This window comes from Eucyclogobius newberryi, unplaced genomic scaffold (assembly GCF_026437365.1).
Source record: "Eucyclogobius newberryi isolate DKJ021-1_F unplaced genomic scaffold, fEucNew1.0.hap1 SCAF_4, whole genome shotgun sequence".
Taxonomy (NCBI): Eukaryota; Metazoa; Chordata; class Actinopteri; order Gobiiformes; family Gobiidae; genus Eucyclogobius; species Eucyclogobius newberryi.
In genome coordinates, this window is record NW_027316056.1 from 4,475,118 (window position 1) to 4,499,188 (window position 24,071).

At 40.7% G+C, this 24,071-nt stretch overlaps 1 protein-coding gene across 2 annotated transcripts in view; it reads right to left on the reverse strand.

The window, feature by feature from the left end:
- vegfc (vascular endothelial growth factor c) overlaps nt 1–22,449 on the reverse strand; it is a 71,105-nt gene extending 48,656 nt beyond the window's left edge. The window contains exon 1 of one of the 2 annotated variants that reach the window (XM_072463812.1): nt 22,222–22,449. In XM_072463812.1, coding sequence (XP_072319913.1) covers nt 22,222–22,332 — 111 coding nt within the window. In that variant the 5' untranslated portion in view covers nt 22,333–22,449. The remainder of the gene's footprint in view (nt 1–22,221) is intronic. The other variant, XM_072463813.1, reaches the window with a different exon arrangement.
- Nucleotides 22,450–24,071: the final 1,622 nt, after the last annotated feature.

Genomic DNA, 24,071 nt, shown 5'->3' on the forward strand with positions numbered 1-24,071 from the left:
TCAAAGAAAAGAAAACCAACATGGATTTGAGTACATCACATAAACCCAGGAGTCTGTAACGTAATAGTGTTATAGCAGCCGCACGGTTCTGCACGGGAATAATGTAGTATCATTGTTTTACATCATAACATAAATTGCATGTTTCCCTTTGCGTACTCGGGTTGCATTGAAATAGTAAAACATGCACTTGAGGCTTTAGGTCCTCGTGACCGGGCCTGGGGTCACACAAGGGTCAACAACAAAACAAAAAAGTTCATATTTACAACAGCTACAGTGCACAATCCTCATCATTACACAATCCACATTATTGGACAATTTAATATAAATACTGTTTTTATCTTATGGTAAATTTAAATATGTTTTCTTCAATGCCCAATCATCGTTCATCATTTCATATTATGTTGCACCGAATCCCCAAAGCAATTCCTATGTTTGTGAATTTTGTTCATAGACAATAAACCTGTTCTGATTCTGAAATCCTCCTTCAACTTAAATCAGACTATTTTAAAGTTAATCATGTTATTTAGATCCAATAGTCTAATCTGATTTTGTATGACTATTATGTTTCATAACGTTATTGAAGTCCAAATCCCGCAAAACATTCTTAAACTTTCTATATTGCAAAATTGACTTTTACGAGCTTTTAACCATATAATTGTCCCCCTTTGTCATTAAACCACTGGAAGTTATATCTAGAGCAATTCATGCATATTTAAGTCATCTTTATCCTCCTGTGGACCAGACGCCTTTTCCCCGTCAGTCCTGACTTTAGAGTTTCTTAAACGGCAACACACGTTTGATTTGGCAGCGTCGTTCGCTATCGTGATCTACAGCTCTCCAAAGATGTAACGTAAAGGGGGCAACTTAACGAAGCGCGTTCAATAAGTTGTTTTAGATCAATAGTACAATTTAAGATCTCCAAAAATGTACGATATAGAAGACAAAAACACAACATTTAATTTGAATAAATACAAATAATTTCTTCTTTAATTCTGAAACCAAAGCATAACATAGAGTACAGTTTAAGAGCAGCTGCTTAAATGAGGCTAAAACCAATAGCTAGTGCATCAAAATATTTTTAACTATTTAAGTATTTTAATCACTTCCTGGATAACCACCTGATGACATCATGTAGTGGGATCAGGTTTTGAGCTCTGAAAAAGGAGATTTAGGGCCAATTATTCAGAAACACATGATCGAAGGTATTTTTAATGAGCAAATATAAGTAAAAGCTAAAAAAATGATCCCTTTATCATGATATAGCACCTTTAAAAGTGTGTGTTAAGTAACCATGGCGTCTTCTGACCAAACAAAGGTCTTGGTAGGTGGTCTTCATCAAAGCAGTAGTTTGTGTTTCCCTCAGCTCCTCTGTGTGTTCTGGAGTTAAAAATTCATCATGGCCGCGTGTTTGTTTAGCAGTGCGCTGTTTGATCGTCCACACACACAAACAATCGGACCAAAGCCAGTGTGTAGGCGCAGTAAAGAGGGTCTCATTGACCCGTCTCATGTCTCAAAGCCACAGGACCAGTCCACAAACCAGAGTCCACAAACCCAGACTGCTCCAGACAGAACCAGTGAGGTCTGTGGTGAAAGGAGACACAACACTGTAGCCAAACACCAAAACACTGATTTATCACTTTGATTATTGATATTCTGAACAGAGAAAGGACCAGTAAAAATAGTATACTCTTGTAGCTTATCAGACGAAATGGGAGTTAAGGATGTACTCAATTTGCATAAAAGTACAGATACAGGAGAATATTATATTGGTCGGGTCCTCTACCAGAGGGTTCTTTTCAGTATCTTTGCTGTTCCTGCACTGCACTTTTTCTGGACTGAGATGTCTGATGTTTGTCCAGGGATCTGCTGTATCCAGTCCTCCGAGTGCTCCGATGACCACAGGCACCACTTTTGCTTTCACCTTACACTCCTTCTCCAGCTCCTCTCTGAGCCCTTGGTATTTCTCCAGTTTATGGTGATCCTTTTTCCTGATGTTTCCATCACTTGGTTTTACAATGTCAACCACAACGGCTGTTTATTCACCACCACAATGTGTGGTTGGTCCACCATTACCATTCGGTCTGTCTGTATCTGGAAGTCCCAGAGGATCATGGCTCAGTCATTCTCTACCATCTTTGGAAGTGTTTCCTACTTTGTCCTTGGGCTCTCCAGCCCGTACTCTGCTCAGATGTGTCAGCCACCTGGTTATGACGCTCCATGTAAGCTGTCCCTGCAGCATCTTGCACCCTGCAGTTATGTGCGGGATGGTCTCAGGGGCCCTTTGCACAGCCTACACCTTGGGTCTTGTCTGGTGTGGTAGATCTGGGCCTCTATTGATCTGGTGTTCAGGTCCTGCTCCTGTGCTGCAATGATCAGGGCCTCTGTCCTTCAGACCGGCTCTTTCTAGCCATTGGTAGGATTTCGTGATATCAGCCACATCAGTTATGTTCCGGTGGTACATCCCGTGTAGGGGCGTGTCCTCCCATGATGGTCCCTCCAGCACCTCATCATCCTCTGTTCCCCAGTGTCTGAGACATTCATTGAGCACCTCATCTGTAGGAGCCTTGTCCTTGATGTACTTATGGATCTTGGACGTTTCGTCCTGGATAGTGGCTCTCACACTCACTAGTCCTCGGCCTCCTTCCTTACGGCTCGTGTAGGCTTTGGGATGAAACCCTCCATGCTCAGGAGCTTTCGTGTCTTAACATCTGTGGTCTGTATCTCCTCCTTTGGCCACCTCATTATTCCTGCAGGGTATCGGATCGGTATCACTGGCAGGGCGTAGCCGTTTATTGCCCGGGACTTGTTCTTGCCCTTGAGCTGCTTCTGAGGACTTTCCTCACTCGTTGTAGGTATTTGGCTGTTACTACTTTCCTTGTTACCTCTTCGAGGTTGCCATTTGCCTGTGGGATTCCCAGGTACTTGTAACTGTCCTCAATGTCTGCTATAGTTCCTTCTGGGAGTGAGACCCCCTCTGTGTGGACCACCGTCCCTCTCTTAGTCACAGTCTGACTGCACTTCTCAACCTGAATGACATCCTAATGTGAGCGCAGTACATCGCGGTCGTGTGGATCAGTGGATAGTGGATAGTGGAGTATACAGATACCTGCTCTTAAATGTCATGAAGTAAAAGTAAAAAGTATTCAATGCAAAAATGGCTTAAATAAAGTACAAATAAATAAAAATGTTGTTGGTTGGTTCTGGATCATTAATAATTATGCCTTGAGTTAAAGATACTCAAAGCCCTTTACAGTGCATTATTGAGCGACTTGATTCAATTAAAACTGTACCAAAAAAGAAATGGGCTCAAGCTTTGTATTAACAGGAATTTGCATTTGCAGACCATTTTACATTTAATTTTAATTTTCGCTATTTATACTTAGATATACTTATATTTTAAGAAAGAAGAACATCCTTTCGATTCATCATTTCATAACTGAACATTTGTTATTACTTTAGAATATTCAAATTAAAAACTAGCAAATGATAATGTCTAACTCTAACCTTAACTTAGTTTTAAATATTATACACAATACTAAGATTTAGTCTTAATAAACGTGTTAGTTTGTTCACAAGCCTTTTTTTGCAATTCAACTAAAGCGCCACATCATATTTGTCCTGCATTATCCCATATCTCTGAATATGAAAAATACAGCATAACTAAGGAACCTTACGTCTAATATGAGTCTTTTGATAAAATGTCTCTTGTTTTATACAGTATTCACACAGGCGAATAATCCACAGCTGCCCCGGGGTAGACTGACAGAAGCAAGCCTGCCACTGTTCAACTGTAGATAGAACGTGTCAGACCAGTGCATATGGACAGTGGGCAGTCGAGGGTTACTGTGGATTTACTGTGGATTTACTGTGGAAATGTGGCTCTGCTGCCAGAACTCAGCAGGTGAACAGTTGTGTTCATGTGTTCTTCTCATTTCACTGGTCCCTGAACGCACCGCTGCCCGTCCTAATGGCCTCTGAGCTATATTTATTCAAGTTATAAAACCTATGTGACTTTACGTGTAGATGCAGAGTCAAAATTATGTTTCAGTTCACGAGATTCAGCTTTTCCTCTGTGAAGAGCGGATGGAAGTATAAAGTATAAATAATGATAATAGTATAAATAAGACAATTTATTCACAGTTGCTAAAAATGCCCGATCCAAATGTCTTTACTGCAATGAAAAAAGACACATTTTATGCTCTTTGTTTTCAGATATAAGGAAAATATAGAAAATAACGAAACATAAATGCAATTGAATATTCATTATAGGGGATTCCAGGCCCCAAAGAGATTATATTTGATTTTAGTAGAATTGGAGCACACTTTGTAAATCTGAGAGAAACTGCAAGGGTCGTCTGGGTAACGCTGTGAGAAAGTGTACGAGTGCTAACCACTATAATTCAGAAGATTGGATCTGGAGAAGGGTCACAGGCCTGGGGCGCTGTGTGCGGCACATGTACCACAGAAGAGTATTCAGAATACTTTTTTTTCTAATTTTAGTCATTTGAAAACTATCTTGGTGCAGTTTCTTTTTTTATTTGGTAATATTCCGAATACAGTTACTTTCACAAAATAAAAAAGAACACATATTCATTGATTAATTGCAACAAATAAATTACTGAAGTAATCATCAAGTAATTAAATAAAGACTTGCATGTTTTGTATTAACTGGTCAATACCAAACATGCAATGAGCTGAGGAAAGGTGTTCTGACTCAGACATACTGAGATAAGCCTTCTGTGCAACATGCATAATGACATCTATAAAAACACTTCACGCGGCAGGTCAGCTCTGGTGATTCAGTTGTTCTTTTCTCGCAGTCAAATTGTATGAGGAAAACTGTATTATTGACTGTATTTACTGGTTAGATCCTTGGCTGCTTGGAATGAGCGGTCGGTGAGGATAAGGCAAATATAAGGCAGAAATATTCTTTTAAAAATACTCTAAAACAATAATGTATGAATTAATTATATTGAATATTAAGTTGTATTGAGGTATTTTCTTGACATATATTGTAAAAATAAATGTATTTGTATATATTGTTTCATGAAAATGTAAATGTTATGCCTAATGGACCCCAGAAAGACAAGCAACCACTTAATAATAAATAAATAAAAGACAATGTGATGACATAAAATGTGTACATTTTGTTTTTTTGACAAAAACATCTGTAAAGGTAAATATATTCTAGTGGCTTCACTTTAACTTTATCTTGTGGAAATTGAGTAAAAACCTCATATTCACAGGCCTTATGAAGCCTGCGTAAATTCAGCCAGGAAGACCTAATTCCACCATCTACATCAAGGCCACCTGCTCCCAGCTCAACCAACGCACCCAGTCCGGCCTGTCAGTCTGAGAGTGCAGATCTCTCCTTCACCACGGAACTCCTCCAGGTTTCTACTTTTTCCCATGGAAGTTTTTGTCGTTTTTCCTGGCCGAGAAGTCACTCCTCCCCGTGGCACGTCGCACCTCTGCTCCCAATCAACGCACAGCTGGTCCCATATTAACCCTCACTCAGTTGGCTCGGCCGCTTCAGAAACGTACTGCGACCCACCACCTCCCCTCCTCCTCCTCCTCTGCATCCCTCTCATTCTAATCATCTACTCTCTCACCATATCTCACCAGAGAATCTACTTTAACCTTAAGTTGAACATTGGTACAACCTTTGACCAAATGCTCACTCTTCAATTACATCCAGCCTTTCTTCTTCTTTCCCTTAAACTCTATATGTGTATGTTACAGTGGCTCTGCTCCAGCCCTGCTCTGGCCTGGGCTCTTTTATATTCTCCCGTCCAAATCACTGCTGGGACCAAAACGCTTGTATTTCTCCCAATAACCTCCCGACATGCAGCGAAGGCCTCCACGCTCCATTCCCCGTCCCATTGCTGAACCCCGCGTTGGTCAAAAGGAGTGCGGTTTGGCCAAGTCCAGGACGTCCCCCCCATAAAGATCTATTCTAGACGACCATTTGTGAGTTAATGTAGCCCAGGGGAGGCCGAGGCACGCCGCCAGCACAACCCAATGAGTGACGCTAACCTAATAATAAGACCCCAAAGCAATAGCTAAGAAAATCATTATGCTACATTTATTAGCGCTGACGGATGTAAAGTCAAGCGTTTGTGCATTATTTCATTACGTTGTCAGAAAGCCCACCCAAGTAATTGACTTCATTGTTTTAGGTGGAATATGTTCTATTCTATTGTGGTTTTAGGAAATACTTTTGGACAACACCAACAGGCCTGTCGTGGATCATCTCAGTAAAAAAGTATAATTAAAACCACAAAAATTGCATATTCAACGCTCTATAGCTCTTTGCAACAGAAATAATACAATCTCCACACTATTGCATATAAAATGTACAAATAATAAAGACCCAAAATATCATGCTCCATCCATCCATTTAACTAAGATTGTAGGTTTGCCTCTGCCCAACACGCTGCAGGAAATGATCGAGGAGACGGTCGTGGAGCAGGGTCAGCTGACATCCTGCAGAAAGAGTCAATCTCCCTTCTAAATGGTAAGAAACTGGGGTGTGGATTAATTGATGTATACTCGTGCAATAGTTGAGCTAACTTGTACTTTGTAGTTGATGTATGGTGCAGTAGATTTGTAGGCGTTTGCTGTGCAGTGTTTTTAGAACCTGGACTGGGTGAGATTTGTAAGGGCCTCAGACTGCAATGGATGAATTTGTATGAGAAATGGTCTTATATTGTATTGGAGTTTGCATGGTAACTGCACATCTGGGTGTTGTATGTACTTGGATGTGAGCGTGGCCACTGAACTGTGTGTTGTCTTTGTGCCCATTGCTTGTCCAACATATATTTCTCCAATAAAGGACATGTTAAAGGATGTTTAGTGGATATAACAGGTGTAGTGAGAGGCTTAAATGTTATAATGTATGCAATTTGTATGGAAAACATATACATAAAGCAACTTGTCTTTCACTTCATCATTTTCAGGCAACAGGGGGAATAGAAACATGTAAAAAAAAAACAATTGCATCCATTCAGTTGTCATCCTAAAGGTAACGGTTATGACGTGTAATATCACTGAAGACAAATGTGTACCTGATAGATCGTAATGTAGAAGAAGTTGAGAAAAAACTGTTCTAAAGCTGTGCACGAGCAAAAATTGAACAGTACATGTGCAATAGGGCTGATGAAAAATAGGAAGAAATTTGACTGTATTTTTAATCAAATTTAGGTTGTGTTTAGGTTCAGGAGTAAAAAAATGTTTGTTTGTTTGTTTTTTTGTCATCTCGTTTGTAAGAGCTTAAGTATGTGAACAAGTCAGAGTCAAGGGTAACTTCCTCTTTTTATGTATCGAAAATAAGCTCTCACCAAAATGAAGACGCTATCCAACATTAACAGCCTTAAACCTGCTGTATAAGGCACCTAAAACCTGTGATTGGTTTGGATAAAGTGAATAATAATAATATTATGGCTTTGGCTTGTTCAGAGTTGTTCCTCGCACAGATTCGACAACAAAGCTGAAACGGCTGAAATCCACCCTCTTTGTGCTTGTGGTGGATGTCTTGCATGTGCTGGAGTCTCGGTGTCACTGGAGCGCTGCCTTTTGCCCTCTCTTTGAAACTCTCTCTCTCCTCCTGGCTTTATGTTCTCTCTGACCCTCACTCGCCCCATTCACTGCAGCCCCTCCCCTTTTTCACCCCCTCAGCTTCAAAAACAAGAGCGTGTCAACTGGTTAACCTTCACGTGTCAAAGCCCCACCGCCGCGGCCCCGCATAGTTTAAGTGTAAAGACCAACGCGCTAAATGAGCAGTGGATTTAAAGAGTGCGTTACATTTGACGAAAGCATTTCCACGACTTAGTTATGTTGTTATAATGTTGTAATAATGTTGTTATAATGTTGTTATAATGTTGTTATAGTGTTGTAATAATGCTGTTGTAAGTGTCGGGCCGGTTACGCTGGAATTATGGATGAGGGAAACGTCGTGTTTAAATGATGAGGCACACAGATCCTCACAGAGCACACGAGCCGCCCGGAGGAGCCGCCCGGAGGAGCCGCCAACTGGAGGAGCCGCCCGGAGGAGCCGCCCGGAGGAGCCGCCTGGAGGAGCAATATTCTGTCCCCGTTCGCCCCCCGTTCTGTCCCATTGTGCCCCCGTTCTGTCCCTATTGTTCCCCAGTTCTGTCCCCATTGTTCCCCGGTTCTGTCCCCATTGTTCCTCGGTTCTGTTCCCGTTGTGCCCCCGTTCTGTCCCCATTGTTCCCCGGTTCTGTCCCCATTGTGCCCACTGTTCTGCCCTGGTAAAATGTTAGCTACAGCTCAGACCATCTTATCAGGAGCTGTGTGCAACATAAAAACAGCATACACTTCACAACTTCTGGTTGGAGGACAAATGCTTCTTATTTTGGAAAATGGTGCATTGCCATGATCGAATAACCTTTCCCTCATAATTTATATATATTAAATAAAAGTGACCATATGAAATAGAATTTTCATTAACAATTTAATGCATTACTATTCAAAACTTTAAGCCTTAAAATAATTTAACTTCCGATGTAATTATTAATTCTGTAAATCTTCCCCACAAAAACACACTCCTTCTTGCCCTAAATCAAAAAGAGAATTGTGCTTATAACGATTGGGTTACTGCTGAACTCATTCTGTTTCATTAATCTTGACAAAATATGAACTAATTTCTTTATAAGCCAAAGAAGATTGAATATTCTTTACATTAAACTTGTGATTTACAGGATTTAGAGTATTTTGTACACATTAGCCTATGTTCAAACCTGTTTTCATTCTCCTGAGGAGAATAATGATGTGCTTCATTCTCATTAGCTGTGATATCAAAAAGCAAGAGCCTCAGGAGAGACATTCCTCTGAAGGAACAGCTTTGTAAATAAACCCTCATAATGAAAGTGTAGATCATTCACCAAAACCCGGGCGTGATCTGGATACAACATCTGTGCGTCCAAACAGAGAAATACATTATGTTCTTTTCTTATGGAAACAAAAGCATCATAATAGTAAAAATAGCTTTTTGGCAGCGATTCTTTAAGACAATAAACGTATCGAGTACAACATAATGCATAATTAGAACTAGATGAGATTTAACACCTGCAAAATCAGATTATTGAATTAGTTTTAACATTTGGAGTGATAATGGTGAACTGCAGTCGTATTGTAAGTGGGAGGAGAATATTTACACGCTGCCACTCATTTGGGATGTAATTGTCTTCTGTCTATTTTATGAAAAGTATGAATGCGCTACATGAACACCTGAATTTCCCTTTTTTGAGGGATTAATTAAAAGACGGTCAATGGAATCGATATGTCTTTTATCTCACTGTAAATGAGTAACTAAAGTAACTTCTAGTGACACTTCACACTTCACTGTGATTGGTTAAATGCACCACTCACTCAGAGCCTGACAGAGGCCGACAGCTGGAGCTCCGTAATCAGAGCCAGAATCCAAAAGGTTTTCAGGAGGTTATTTTATCATTCATTTTCGAAAAATGCAAATATTAAGAGTTAAAAGGCACGTTGGAGGGAAACCAGCTACGTGGTAAATAATGTCCATAATGTGGTTGTTTTCAGTCCAAAAAATGTTATACAAATTTATAAATATATGAGATAAAAAGATATGCTCATTATTTTCCACAGAGCTGATCAGCCCTGAGCAGCTTTCAGACATTTATTACACATTTTTGTTGGAATCTATGGGGAAAATTTATGGAAAATGTACTTTGAGTCCTCATTGTTGAGCTCCATTGGATGAGGTCTGGTAAAAGCAGACATGAACATTCTGATTCTGTACTGGGTCACATACTATTCTCACCAAAGATAGGGCAGTACATACATTGTAATGAATAGGTAAAATATCTTGCAGAAAACTTCATTTCCAATAAATCTCGCAGTCAAAAACACACACAGCAACAATACATCCTTGAAATGAATGATAAAAGTACCACTGGGACAACAAAAAATGTATAAAATCTCACTTTCATCCATCTCGCACTAAAAAGAGAGTGAAGATAAACAGATGCTCCGGTGTGTGTTCAGACGTGACGTTCATGTGTTCTCACTGGGGTCATTTCACCAAATATGATTTACACTTTAATCCCGTTCAGACTCAACACCGCGTTTCAAATCAAATCAAATCAATTTATTTTTGTAAGGGCCAAAATCAGAACAACAGTTGCCTCTGAGGGCCACAGGGAGAAATGAATAATGCGTTTGAACTGCACATCGCGGAAAATTCCCTCCGAAAAAAGGTTTAATTACAAAACGCATTCTTCCGCGGCGTCTGGAGGATTGTGAAATATGAACAACAAACGGAGACGGACAACAGAGAGAGGAGAGTGTAAGAACTGCAGAGATAAATGTAATCTATTATTAGTTTATGTGATGAAGCAACATGTGCCTGAAATGCAACAGCACAAATGACTAAGTGCTTTTGGGCTGTGTATTTTGTGTTTCATCATTACAAGCTATTTCCAGAACACATGTTGTAATCTATAAATCAAATTAAAATACTTGTTAAAACTGGATGGATTTGGGGGATTTGGATAATGTCATTGTCAGTGTGGTTTGCCAATTAAAATAGATTTGATTTAAAACAATTATGAATGTGTAGAGTGTTCAGTTTATAAATACTTGTGATTATGCAGGTCACAATACAACCACAGTCATGAGAAAATAATAATTGTGACCATTTTGGAAAATTCCTGGTGAATTTCAACTCCAAAGAATTAAGTATGTATCTTGTATCTGGCATGTCATGTGTCATATGTCACATTAACTTTACAACTATCATTCAGAATGTTTAGTTTAATGAAGCTGGTCAAATTTGAGAATGTTATTGTCTTAGAGTTTTCAACCTTTTTGATTCGTGGCACACGCCTAAAATATGACCAAATTACGCCATTTAAGATAAAGAAAAGCCGAATATTCTCCTTACCCCTGCGTCTGGTTCTCTCTATTTGGTAATGATGATAGTTTTGCTTTCTCTGGTTCAGAAGTTACTCATTACATTATTCATCTAAATGATGTGTGAATTTGAGGGCAATACCTCAAAGCACACTATAGTGTTCCCCGGATGTGAATGAAAGACCGTTAAGGATTTGTTGTTGTAGTTGTAGTTGTAAAATTGTCATTTTTCTTCACACAATAATTGTACTAAAATGTCACTAAATACATGTATGTTTGCTGGTTTAGTCCTGGTTTAGTGAAATGTGAAACGTCTTTCAAATAATCACAAAACTGCAGAAATATGTACCATTATTTGATTTTTTTTATCAGCCCTTTTTGTTGCATTTTTTACTATAAACGATATACTCTTTTCAAATGTTGCATGTATTTAAAACAATGTTCACAATTGATAAACGAAGATAAGTTTGTTATCTTAAGTTCGGGAGCAGGACCACGCCCCTTCCTGCAGCTACACTATTTAACATCCAGCTCACATACACCTGTGTTCATGACGTGGTGCCCCTCCCACCCTCTTTTAAATTGTTCTGATGATTCTAATTGATCTTCTAGATGGGGGTATCGAGGCCCGGGAGCCTTCAGCCCTCATCGCAAGAAGCCCCAAAACGGCATCCACTTCTACAATAAACACTTTGCATCGTGGCTGGGGTGTGGTCCTTGCTAGTGAACTAAAACCCGAAATATTGCCCTTGTTCAAGTTTGTCCAAGCCTACGCCCACATGTTTCACCACAACAAAACTGTGACTAAACCAGGACTAAACCCAAACTAAACCTGGACTAGATCAGGAATAAACAAGGCCCAGAACAGGACTAGAACAGGACTCAATGAAGTTCATCATCAGGATTTAAACGCTGCATTTCAATGTGCTATTGCAGAGAATGTTTGCAGAGCCTGTTTCAAGCCGAGCTCACCATTATTTTCAGAGTTTTGGCCCTAAAGCAGGAAATTGCACGTTCTTAAACCGTGGCCTGCTGGAGTGTGTCTACCTGCCTCGGAGCAACTGAATAACAACTCAAATATTTTCCTTCAAAAATGATAATTACAGCACAGAGTTAATGGTCTGAAACTGGAAAAAACACATTTGAATTGCATGAGAACGTCAGGTGAGCAGGAAACCGAGCACTTTCACCTGAACGATAAGAACTGTAAGAACAGGCCAAGAACATTTAGGGTGGAATGCTTCATGTTTCACTGGTCATAATCTACATTTACCAGCAACAACCTACAATAAGATGTTACTTAAAGTGTTCAATGCTTCATGTATTCTGAATTACAAAGATATTATTATGTGGTTTTCAAATATCTAATTCAAGTATTTTTGGAATCGATCTCCTCATTCTTTGGGAAAATATCACATTCATCAAGCCACATACACAGATTAAAATGTACCTTTTGCTGAATTGAATAGATAATTATTGTAAAGCTTGCCATAAAAAAACAGTATCTCCATAACTCTGAACGGCACTACTGTATTTATTTGTACTGTATATGATTTTTTTAAGGAGAAAGAAAACATTGTGCTAACCCGTTTGCTCAGAATTATTTAATTTTTTTTATCCATTTAATATTCATACCAAGTAGGCAGATAGATAAATAGATAGATAGATTTGTTCTTGTGATCCTACACAATCCGTGCCAAAACTCATATTAAATCATACAAATGTATTGAAAAGTTACTATCAATAGTAATAAAGTTCAAAATAGATCAGACACAATGGTGGAGCTTGGCAACGTGACAATAAAATGAATCGTGATTTTTTTGTTGTTGGTTGATCTTAATTTTCAAAGAAATGCTTTGTGTCTCATTAAAAACAAATACAATGTGACTTACAAAGTGACTTTGCTGAACAAAAACAACACCGACTTTTAATCATTGAACACAAACAAAGTCTGAACTCTGTCGATCTCTCGACTCAAAGGACCAAAGCTGATCATTGACGATTGACAATCTCGATCTTGATTCAACTTCGATGAATTGCAAAGCCCTAACACCAAGGCTGAAGTGAACATCAATAGTGTATAAATGATCTTTAACTACAGCGTGTATTTCTAAGTGAATGGAGGTCCTTGACCCACTCTTCCATTGACCCACTCTTCCATTTGACCCACTCTTCCATTTGACCCACTCTTCCATTCGACCCACTCTTCCATTTGACCCACTCTTCCTTTTGACCCACTCTTCCATTTGACCCACTCTTCCATTTGACCCACTCTTCCATTCGACCCACTCTTCCATTTGACCCACTCTTCCTTTTGACCCACTCTTCCATTTGACCCACTCTTCCATTTGACCCACTCTTCCATTCGACCCACTCTTCCATTTGACCCACTCTTCCTTTTGACCCACTCTTCCATTTGACCCACTCTTCCATTCGACCCACTCTTCCATTCGACCCACTCTTCCTTTGACCCACTCTTCCATTTGACCCACTCTTCCATTTAACCCACTCTTCCATTTGACCCACTCTTCTTTTGACCCACTCTTCCATTTGACCCACTCTTCCATTTGACCCACTCTTCCATTTGACCCACTCTTCCTTTGACCCACTCTTCCATTTGACCCACTCTTCCATTTGACCCACTCTTCCATGTGACCCACTCTTCCATTTGACCCACTCTTCCTTTGACCCACTCTTCCATTTGACCCACTCTTCCATTCGACCCACTCTTCCATTCGACCCACTCTTCCTTTGACCCACTCTTCCATTCGACCCACTCTTCCATTCGACCCACTCTTCCTTTGACCCACTCTTCCATTTGACCCACTCTTCCATTTAACCCACTCTTCCATTTGACCCACTCTTCCTTTGACCCACTCTTCCATTTGACCCACTCTTCCATTTGACCCACTCTTCCATTTGACCCACTCTTCCTTTGACCAACTCTTCCATTTGACCCACTCTTCCATTTGACCCACTCTTCCATTTGACCCACTCTTCCTTTGACCCACTCTTCCATTTGACCCACTCTTCCATTTGACCCACTCTTCCATTTGACCCACTCTTCCATTTGACCCACTCTTCCATGTGACCCACTCTTCCATTTGACCCACTCTTCCTTTGACCCACTCTTCCATTTGACCCACTCTTCCATTCGACCCACTCTTCCATTCGACCCACTCTTCCTTTGACCCACTCTTCCATTCGACCCACTCTTCCATTCGACCCACTCTTCCTTTGACCCACTCTTCCATTTGACCCACTCTTCCATTTGACCCACTCTTCCATTTGACCCACTCTTCCTTTGACCCACTCTTCCATTTGACCCACTCTTCCATTTGACCCACTCTTCCTTTGACCCACTCTTCCATTTGACCCACTCTTCCATTTGACCCACTCTTCCATTTGACCCACTCTTCCATGTGACCCACTCTTCCATTTGACCCACTCTTCCTTTGACCCACTCTTCCATTTGACCCACTCTTCCATTTAACCCACTCTTCCATTTGACCCACTCTTCCTTTGACCCACTCTTCCATTTGACCCACTCTTCCATTTGACCCACTCTTCCATTTGACCCACTCTTCCTTTGACCCACTCTTCCATTTGACCCACTCTTCCATTTGACCCACTCTTCCATTTGACCCACTCTTCCTTTGACCCACTCTTCCATTTGACCCACTCTTCCATTTGACCCACTCTTCCATTTGACCCACTCTTCCATTTGACCCACTCTTCCATGTGACCCACTCTTCCATTTGACCCACTCTTCCTTTGACCCACTCTTCCATTTGACCCACTCTTCCATTCGACCCACTCTTCCATTCGACCCACTCTTCCTTTGACCCACTCTTCCATTCGACCCACTCTTCCATTCGACCCACTCTTCCTTTGACCCACTCTTCCTTTGACCCACTCTTCCATTTAACCCACTCTTCCATTTGACCCACTCTTCCTTTGACCCACTCTTCCATTTGACCCACTCTTCCATTTGACCCACTCTTCCTTTGACCCACTCTTCCATTTGACCCACTCTTCCATTTGACCCACTCTTCCATTTGACCCACTCTTCCATGTGACCCACTCTTCCATTTGACCCACTCTTCCTTTGACCCACTCTTCCATTTGACCCACTCTTCCATTTGACCCACTCTTCCATTTGACCCACTCTTCCATTTGACCCACTCTTCCATTTGACCCACTCTTCCATTTGACCCACTCTTCCATTTGACCCACTCTTCCATTTGACCCACTCTTCCATTTGACCCACTCTTCCATGTGGCACTTGTCAGGAGCAGGTCAGTCCAATAAGCATGTTAAACAAAGATATGTGATCTTAACCTCCCCGTCAGGAGTTTGCAGAAAAAATTAGTTGCACAACAGACTTTTGGTGCAGAAAGACAGCAAAAAATGAAATGTAGTAATCCAAAGAAAGCAGAGAGGAGTTTGGACCAAAAGGAACAAAATCATATAAAAAATAATGATTTGAAGATAAACACGACTGACAAAGGTCTGCTAGAACCAAGCCCAGTTTTTCCTTCAAAATTTGCCAAATGCATTTACTCAAATGAGGAGCATTCAGTCTGAACGAGCAGTTTGTAACTGATGGAAAAGACCAACAAGACTCTATTCCATGAGTTTGACATGATACGGTCGTTATTTATGTGTTTATGGGCCACAAAAGAAACAATAACTGAAGCTGTTTCTGAACCTTTTAAGAATAAACAAATGTGGGAACTCTGCAGTTTTGGCCTTTAATGTCTGATTTACTCTCATTTTAAGTGGGAACAAGCTCTGCACCAGCAGGAGGCCGGTCCATGTTTAGTCCTGACTCTGGCACCAGCAGGAGGCCGGTCCATGTTTAGTCCTGACTCTGGCACCAGCAGGAGGCCGGTCCATGTTTAGTCCTGACTCTGGCACCAGCAGGAGGCCGGTCCATGTTTAGTCCTGACTCTGGCACCAGCAGGAGGCCGGTCCATGTTTAGTCCTGACTCTGGCACCAGCAGGAGGCCGGTCCATGTTTAGTCCTGACTCTGGCACCAGCAGGAGGCCGGTCCCTGAGGTCCTCAGAGTCTGAGATGGTTCATATGGCACTAACATGTCTGAGATGTACTTTGGTGCTAGACCATGGAGAGACTTGTACACAAGCAGAGCTGCTTTAATGTCTCTTCTCTGAGCCACAGGGGGCAGTGCAGAGACCTGAGAACAGGACTAATGTGATGGTACTTCCTGGTTCTAGTCAGGACTAATGTGATGGTACTTCCTGGTTCTAGTCAGGACTAATGTGATGGTACTTCCTGGTTCTAGTCAGGACTAATGGGATGGTACTTCCTGGTTCTAGTCAGGACTAATGTGATGGTACTTCCTGGTTCTAGTCAGGACTAATGTGATGGTACTTCCTGGTTCCAGTCAGGACTAATGTGATGGTACTTCCTGATTCTAGTCAGGACTAATGTGATGGTACTTCCTGGTTCTAGTCAGGACTAATGTGATGGTACTTCCTGGTTCTAGTCAGGACTAATGTGATGGTACTTCCTGGTTCTAGTCAGGACTAATGTGATGGTACTTCCTGGTTCTAGTCAGGACTAATGTGATGGTACTTCCTGATTCTAGTCAGGACTAATGTGATGGTACTTCCTGGTTCCAGTCAGGACTAATGTGATGGTACTTCCTGGTTCCAGTCAGGACTAATGTGATGGTACTTCCTGGTTCTAGTCAGGACTAATGTGATGGTACTTCCTGGTTCTAGTCAGGACCCGAGCAGCAGCGTTCTGGATGTACTGCAGCTGTTTTACAGCTCGTTTGGAGAGACCAGTGAGCGGTCGTTACAGTCTAATCTACTGGAGACAAATACATGGAAATGATGTTGGCAATGTTTTTTAGATGGTAAAAAGCTGCTGATGTTATTGATTTGACGTGTCTGTTAAAGTTCAAGTCTGAGTCCATTATTACACCCAGATTTCTAACTTGAGTTGAAGGTTTTAGAGTGAGACTCTGGAGGTGACTGCTAACACTTTCTATTTGTTTCTGTGAAAAAAAAACGATGATTTCAGTCTTGTCTGAGTTCAGCTGGAGAAAGTTGTTTTGCCTCCACACACTGATCTGTTGGATGCAGTGACAGAGTGAATCCACTGGTCCATATTCACCTGCGACAGTGAAACATAGATCTGAATCTCATGTCAGCATGTAGAGGTTGAACAGAAGGGGACCCAGGATTGACCCTTGGGGCACCCCACAGGTCAGGGGCATGTGGTCTGAGACACAGTTGCAAAAGTACTTTCTGATTTCAGTTTAGGGCAGTGCCAGTGATGCCCACCCAGTCCTCTAGTCTCTGTAAGAGGATCCCATGATCGACAGTGTCAAAAGCAGCACTCAGATCCAACAGAATTAAGACTGAGGCTTTGCCTGTGTCAGTGTTCAGGCGGATGGTTGTGGTGTTGCTGATCAGCCGGTCTCTGGCTGATGGAGCAGGAATTCTTCTCTCATTCCTCTCTTCTCGAACTATCTGCTCAGGACCCTGTCCAGGTCCAGTCCAATGCCTCAGAGCGTGGAGCAGGTTCTCTGTCAGCACCCTCCCTCCACCTCTGCATAGGCCTCGATGTGTGGCCAAAACAATAGAAAGGTGTGACATTATCTCAGAAACTGTGGCGCTGGGAAAGTGTGTTGTTTGCATACTTCCATCCCTCACACCATTGATAGCGCTGTCTCCAATCAGAAGAGTTTCCGGTATGACATTCACATACGACACAGGTTCTCTCTCTGTCTGCGGTCTCCCATTTTCTCTTTGTTAATTTACTGCAGTCTCTAAAAGTGGTAAACATATTTTTGTAAGCTGTATTTTAGGTGACTTTACATTATTGTTATATCCTTTAAACTTTCCACCGACGTTGTTCCAAAATACAGCCGACTGGTCTTTACAGTGGAAACACAGTCTCCCTGGTTTAAGTTGAAGGCAGTAGTTTTTGTTGCAAAAACGATGGACTCCTCAATATTATTCCAGAGTCATCAAGTGGTAAGGAGTCCTTTTATATTCTAAAATGAAAATCCGTGCTTGTAGCTCATGAATTTCTTGTTGCTATTTCCAACAGCGTTCACAAGAGTCTGTTTCCCTTCTTCTCCTGGATCGTCGCTGGCTCGTCACATGGTTGTTAAAACTGTAAAAATGTCCTTAAAGGTCCTATATCATGCTATTTTCCCCATTTCATAATCCAGCCAAAGGGCATTGTTGATCAAAATAAGCATTCTGCAGCACCCATAACACCCATAATCTTGGACCCTGCTCACCTAACCGGAATTGCAAACGGCTTAATTTGAGATTCGCCCCCACAATCCCGAAGAGCAATCCACCTCCCCTGCCCACGCCGTGATGAAGCCTGGAGTGGAGATGGTGGGGGTGTGAGGCGTGCGTCGGTCGGCGCCGGTACACAGCGTACATTGGAATAAACATTGTATACATCATGGCGGCGCGTTGTGCTGAGCCCCATGTCCTGGATCCAGAGTCAGACCTAGAGTTTGAAGTGTGCAGCACAAGTACCTCGAGGACTTCAGCAGGACGTTGCAGTTTGGTAAATAATAAACTAAGGCTAATATATTTCCGTATATCGTACTTACTGTTTAGCATTAGCTTGGGTTTTGCTCTTCTTGTTTAGGTGTAAAATCATTGGAATCGAACAGAGAAAACATCGAAGGAGAACTAATCTACTACAGATCTGAGAGTGTTTGGCACGAGCTGGAGAAGGCTTTGTGCAGCGGTCACTCTCACATCATCAATACAAGATCAACTGTGAAAAATAATGCCAATCTTTGAATATTGCAGAAGCTTATTGAAACTATGCCACAGTGAACGTGTGGCCCTTTTTTCTGTCTTGAACAGGCAATGTATGAATCAAAATACAACTCTAAGATAAAGATTAGAAAACAACAGCATAACATGCTCAGGAAAGTCAAATATGTCAATATGATATTATATTACATTCAAAACAACAAATATTCTTACATCACTGACGTCTATTGTCATGGGCACCAATGTTCACACATTTAATCATTGGCTCATTCCTCTGTCCTCAGCTCCTCTTTTAATCCAAAGACACCTGACTCACATCATTCTGACACTATAAAGTATTACACGGATAATTCTCCTAAACCTTCACAGAGAAAAGAGACAGAGGAGTTTATCTTCTTAATGAAAAGGATCAAACCCTTGTCTCTGCTGTTCACTGCTCTTCTGCTTGATGAAGGATCTGTTCTACTCTTCTGACACGGCTTGACTTGGAAGAACCACCTCCTGCTGGTTTCCATGAAGATGATGTTTGGCTATAATATTCCACGTTATGCCATATTAACCAGAAAATTACAGATTGTTACTTTAAATTAAAATAAATAGAAACTTAGAAAATCAATAACAAGCTAAAACTACTAAAAAACACACAAATATAGTTGTATTCATATTCTTCTTTAAGCCATTTGACCAAACATTGTCATTTCCATGCAGTGATTGGGACAGACCTTAACATTATACTTTTTGGTTAGTTTTTTTGCAGTTTCTTTCTTCAACGCTACGCAAACGTTTCATGATCAGATTAAGGGTTTAGGTTTAGATTAAAGTTAAGGCTTTTGGGACAAGTTGCCCTCGGATGAAATGCCTAATATTCAGGGAGTCCCCATTATTCTGAACAGCTCCTTCAGGAAGCCACACACACACTTGACCTGGGTGACCTCTGTCTTCATAGAGTTCTTTGTAGAGCTAATATGAAAACACTTTGCTCTAATCCTCCCCCTCTCTCTCTCTCTCTCTCTCTCTCTCTCTCTCTCTCTTTCGTGGCTGTTTTCAGACTTCATTTCGACTCGGTTCTCCTGGAGGATCTGGCACCACTTTAAAGAGAGGTGTGATTTCAATGGTGCATCAATCCAACCATAATGAGACAGGACAATACGGGGACTTATCACAGAGCGGCGCACACAGTTAGTGCGGGCGAGCGAAGCACTTTGAGAAAGGTTACATTTCCAAGCAACAACATGTGTACATTATTATGATGTAATAAAAGGATGTTAAAGTGCATGTAACAGGTTAGACGACTCATCTCGCTCAAACAGTTAGCATCATTATATTTAAGATTTCACTAAACAGCTTGCCTAGTTTTTGAGGTTTTTTGAGCATTTCATTTGAAGTTTATAATGTCACTTCCTGGTCAGACACAAGCAGCAGATGAGATAGAGGTAGAAGTAATTCCACAACTGTATAGCAACTGTAATGCTAACGATGGCAACAATGCACAAGCTGTGATTGTAAATGTTGTCATGTTATTTTTTTTTGTTAATAAAAAAATGAAAATAAAAACCCTGTCTAAATTGCACAATAGTTATGATTAGAACAATAAGAATACATCAGAACTTCCTTATTTTGTTAAATGAAAGCTTAAAGGACACATGTTATGCATTATTTATATTGTTGTAGGCAATTAAAAACATGCTTTTGAGAACTTTTGTTTTGGCATCTCACGTTTGACAACTTAAAATAATGTATCTACTGAATGCAACCATCACTGTATGAGTCAGACATTCCCTCATCAGGATTTGTGTTAGAACTCAATCTACTGCAGCAGAAGGAATCACTGAGGGGAACTATGAACTATCTTTATGTCTAAACTATAAAACACCTTTCCCCGACATGCTAGTGTCAGCACGCAGTTGTGATGAACGCAGACATGTTCAGAACGAGTCTGGGGATGATTTATGGACTTGGAGAAGGAGACTGTTGAGGGAAATGTTAAACTAGAGTGATTTTCTGAGGCTCAGCGGGAGAGGACTTACAGCATTCATCAAACGAGGGTGAATGAAGCTAAATATAACTCCAGGTATGTTTTTGATGATGGAAATGTTGTCCAAAAAACGATCATCGACCAGCTTTTTGGGGTATTCTTCACAAACAGTGTACTTACGGTCAATTACTTTAGCTATTTTCTATACAGTTTCCCGTTTGCAGAGGGTCCTTTTCCGCCTCCACACATTTTTATTACACAGAATTAGATCTAAAATGTCAACTTGAGCATATCTTCAATACCTGTTCTTAAAGATCACAAATGCTGAATCGACAGTGATATTTTTCTCAAAACTAGACAAAGGCTTTGGATATTTTGGAAATTACAGTATACTTTCCAATGTACGCACAACGCAGGCACAAAAGTATCCCTGCTATAAAAACCTACAAGTTATAATATCCACTAAATCCCTAAACAATAATCCAGCAGCGGATCACATGCAAACCCTGATAATCCTTGAAGTAAAAGTGGCATAAATTCAACTACAGCCGATGCATTCTTCAGTGAGAAAATGCAAGGCGGGAAATTGCCCCATTACCAGACGTGAGGCAAGTAGAAACTGTGTACTCTAGTACTTAAAAATAATATTACTCAAGGAGAAGTCAAAAGTAGAGAACCAAATAATTACTCAAGCAAGAGCCGTAAAGAATCCTGCAATGTAAAATATGTAATATGTTCTTAATTAAACGTACTTCTGCCAAAAACATACTTTACGTCAGGAAAAATCCTAAACTCAGAGTACTAGTAGTAAACACAATTTAGTATCGGTTTGGATCAATATTTTATACAACCCCTGAACATTTTCATTGTTTAAACTGAACAAAATTTTAAATCAAAATCTGCATATTCTCTGAGCACTGGCCAATCAGAGCGAGCGATGCAGACATCATAGGTTTAGAAAGAATCCGAAACAGCAGTGAGACAGCTGTACTCGAGTACTCATATAATTTTGAAATAAACAAATTACAATGACATTTCTGAAATTTACTCACTTACAAGTACAAGTACATGTTTATAAATCTTCTCCAAAAAAATTACCCAAACTATCTACTCAATTACAGTAGTTGCGTATTTGAAGTTAGTTACTTTCTCTCTACTCAAAAGTTTGGACAAATGTACTTTCAATTGTATTTATGACTTATGAGTTAATAGAACGGACAAAACAGTCAATAATGTACAGATTCTGGAAGGTTTGTAATATTTGATGAATATAAATCATAAAGATAAATCATATTTGAAAGCAAGTGTTAAAAGCACCTTAAAGCTTTGGCACTTACAGATCTATTAAAATAAGTTCAATATATATATATATATATATATATATATATATATATATATATATATATATATATATATATTTCTATATATATATAGTGTCTGAAAACTCTTCTGAGAAGTCAAATCGCTTCAAAACTCAATTAAATGTAACTTCATGAATGAAAGGGACTATTGCCTGTCTCTCCCCATCACAACCGTGATTCTGAAATAAAGTAAATAAACTCACCGGCTCGTCTCTGGACTCGTAGTCATCATAATAGTCGGAATGGCTCGTGTCCGTGGCGAGGTTTGCGTAAAGCAGATAAGCAAATAAAAAAGTTATTCCCAATAGGTGCATGTTTATAAAGTCATCAAAGTATTTACGATCCACGAAACGCACAGAAAAAAGAAAGAGTAAAAAAGGGGCTTAGAATTAAAATCGCGTCCCCGGCGTGTGAGCTCCCGTCGCCGCGTGCCGCTGCCGTGCAAACCGCTCGCTCATTTGCCCGGCGCTGCGTGCGTGCGTCCCCGGTGAAGACGCGCAAGTGTCCGGCTGCTGTCCACCGGAGATCGTCTCGTGCTGGTGCCGCTGGTGCCGCCGGTGCCGCCGGTGCCGCTGGTGCCGCCGGTGCCGGTGGTCGTAGTGTTCCCAGTGAATGAACCGCGGGCGCAAATGACTGAGCGGCGATACAGCGGGAGATGATCCGGTGAAATGACGCAAACTGTGCGCGTGAAAAGTGTCCAGAGTGACAGGTGATGGTGGACTGACTGACTGACTGACTGACTGACTGAACGCGAGGGAAGCGGAATGTTGAAAAAAGGAGATGTGGTGTTGGGCAAAGTTCGTGCGTAAGTAACGGTACTTTTCTTCTGACACCTGTCGTCCACAAACAGAACTGCACGTTTCCAAAGGATAAAGCGCACAGTGGACTCATCCGCACCTGTGCACGCTTTTAGCACATGGTTTTATTTGTTTTGGAGCACTAACACAATCATTTGGTTTAGGGCTAAACGATATAATTTTTAAAAATAGTATGGATCAATTGCAATTTTTGATTCAGTTTTTAATGTCTGCACATGCACAAAACAATTCCATGAACAGTAACAATGTACGGACGTCTGATGATCGTCACATAGCCATACCTTTTCCTGACATTTTAGCATTGACTGATTAAAAAGACCAAAGCTGATCATTGATGATTAGAAATGACTCAATCTCGATTACGATTTGTTTAATTGCCCTAATACCATAATACCACTTATTATTATCAGGTTATTTTGTTCTGGAGCAAGACACTTTGCCTAAGTCAACTGTACGCATTTATTTGCATATTCTTCTTATTGGGAGCTTAAATGTGCACTGTGTAACTTTCCTGATGGGGAATACACCACCTTCCTGTCTTAAAATGCTATTGCTTTGCCAAAAACGTCCCACAGTATGGCATTAAACTTATCAGTACTGCATTTATTTGTGAGTATTAGAGGCCGCCAATAGAATTTGTCATTAGTTCAAGGCCCACAGGTTTGTTTATAGATGCAACAAGAGATATAGACTATTTGGTTTAGTTATTTTAGTTTTAAGGCAACTGTTTAGTTATAATAATGTAACACAAAAGCAAGTCTTCCTGATCAGGTTTTACAGTGCAGTATTCAAGGTATTGGCGTGCGGTCAGGGCGATCAAGGCAAGCAGCGAATGACCCATAAAATAAAAAATGACCATGTATCACTATTATATTTCTTCTCTCTTTTTTTCCCTTTTTAGTTCACTTTTTCTTCCAACTCTGCTACTCCATCCATAAAAGGCCGTAGGTCTAAACCAGGCATGTCCAAACTAGGGCCCGTGGGCCAAATGCGGCCCTCAGACCAATTTTTGTTGGCCCTCCAGCTTCCTGCTATGTCGGCCCAAACAACAAAAAGTAGTTTTTTTTACTGTGCAATTGGGAAAATTCAGGCATATTAATGTTATACCAACCTAATATTAATGTTCCAAGTCTAATTAAAGGTGTGGAGGCTCATCGCAATTACGTCAAATGCAGAATTTCGAATGATTCACTTTGTCTTTTAACAAATTCAACATTGTCAGGTTGTTGGTGGCC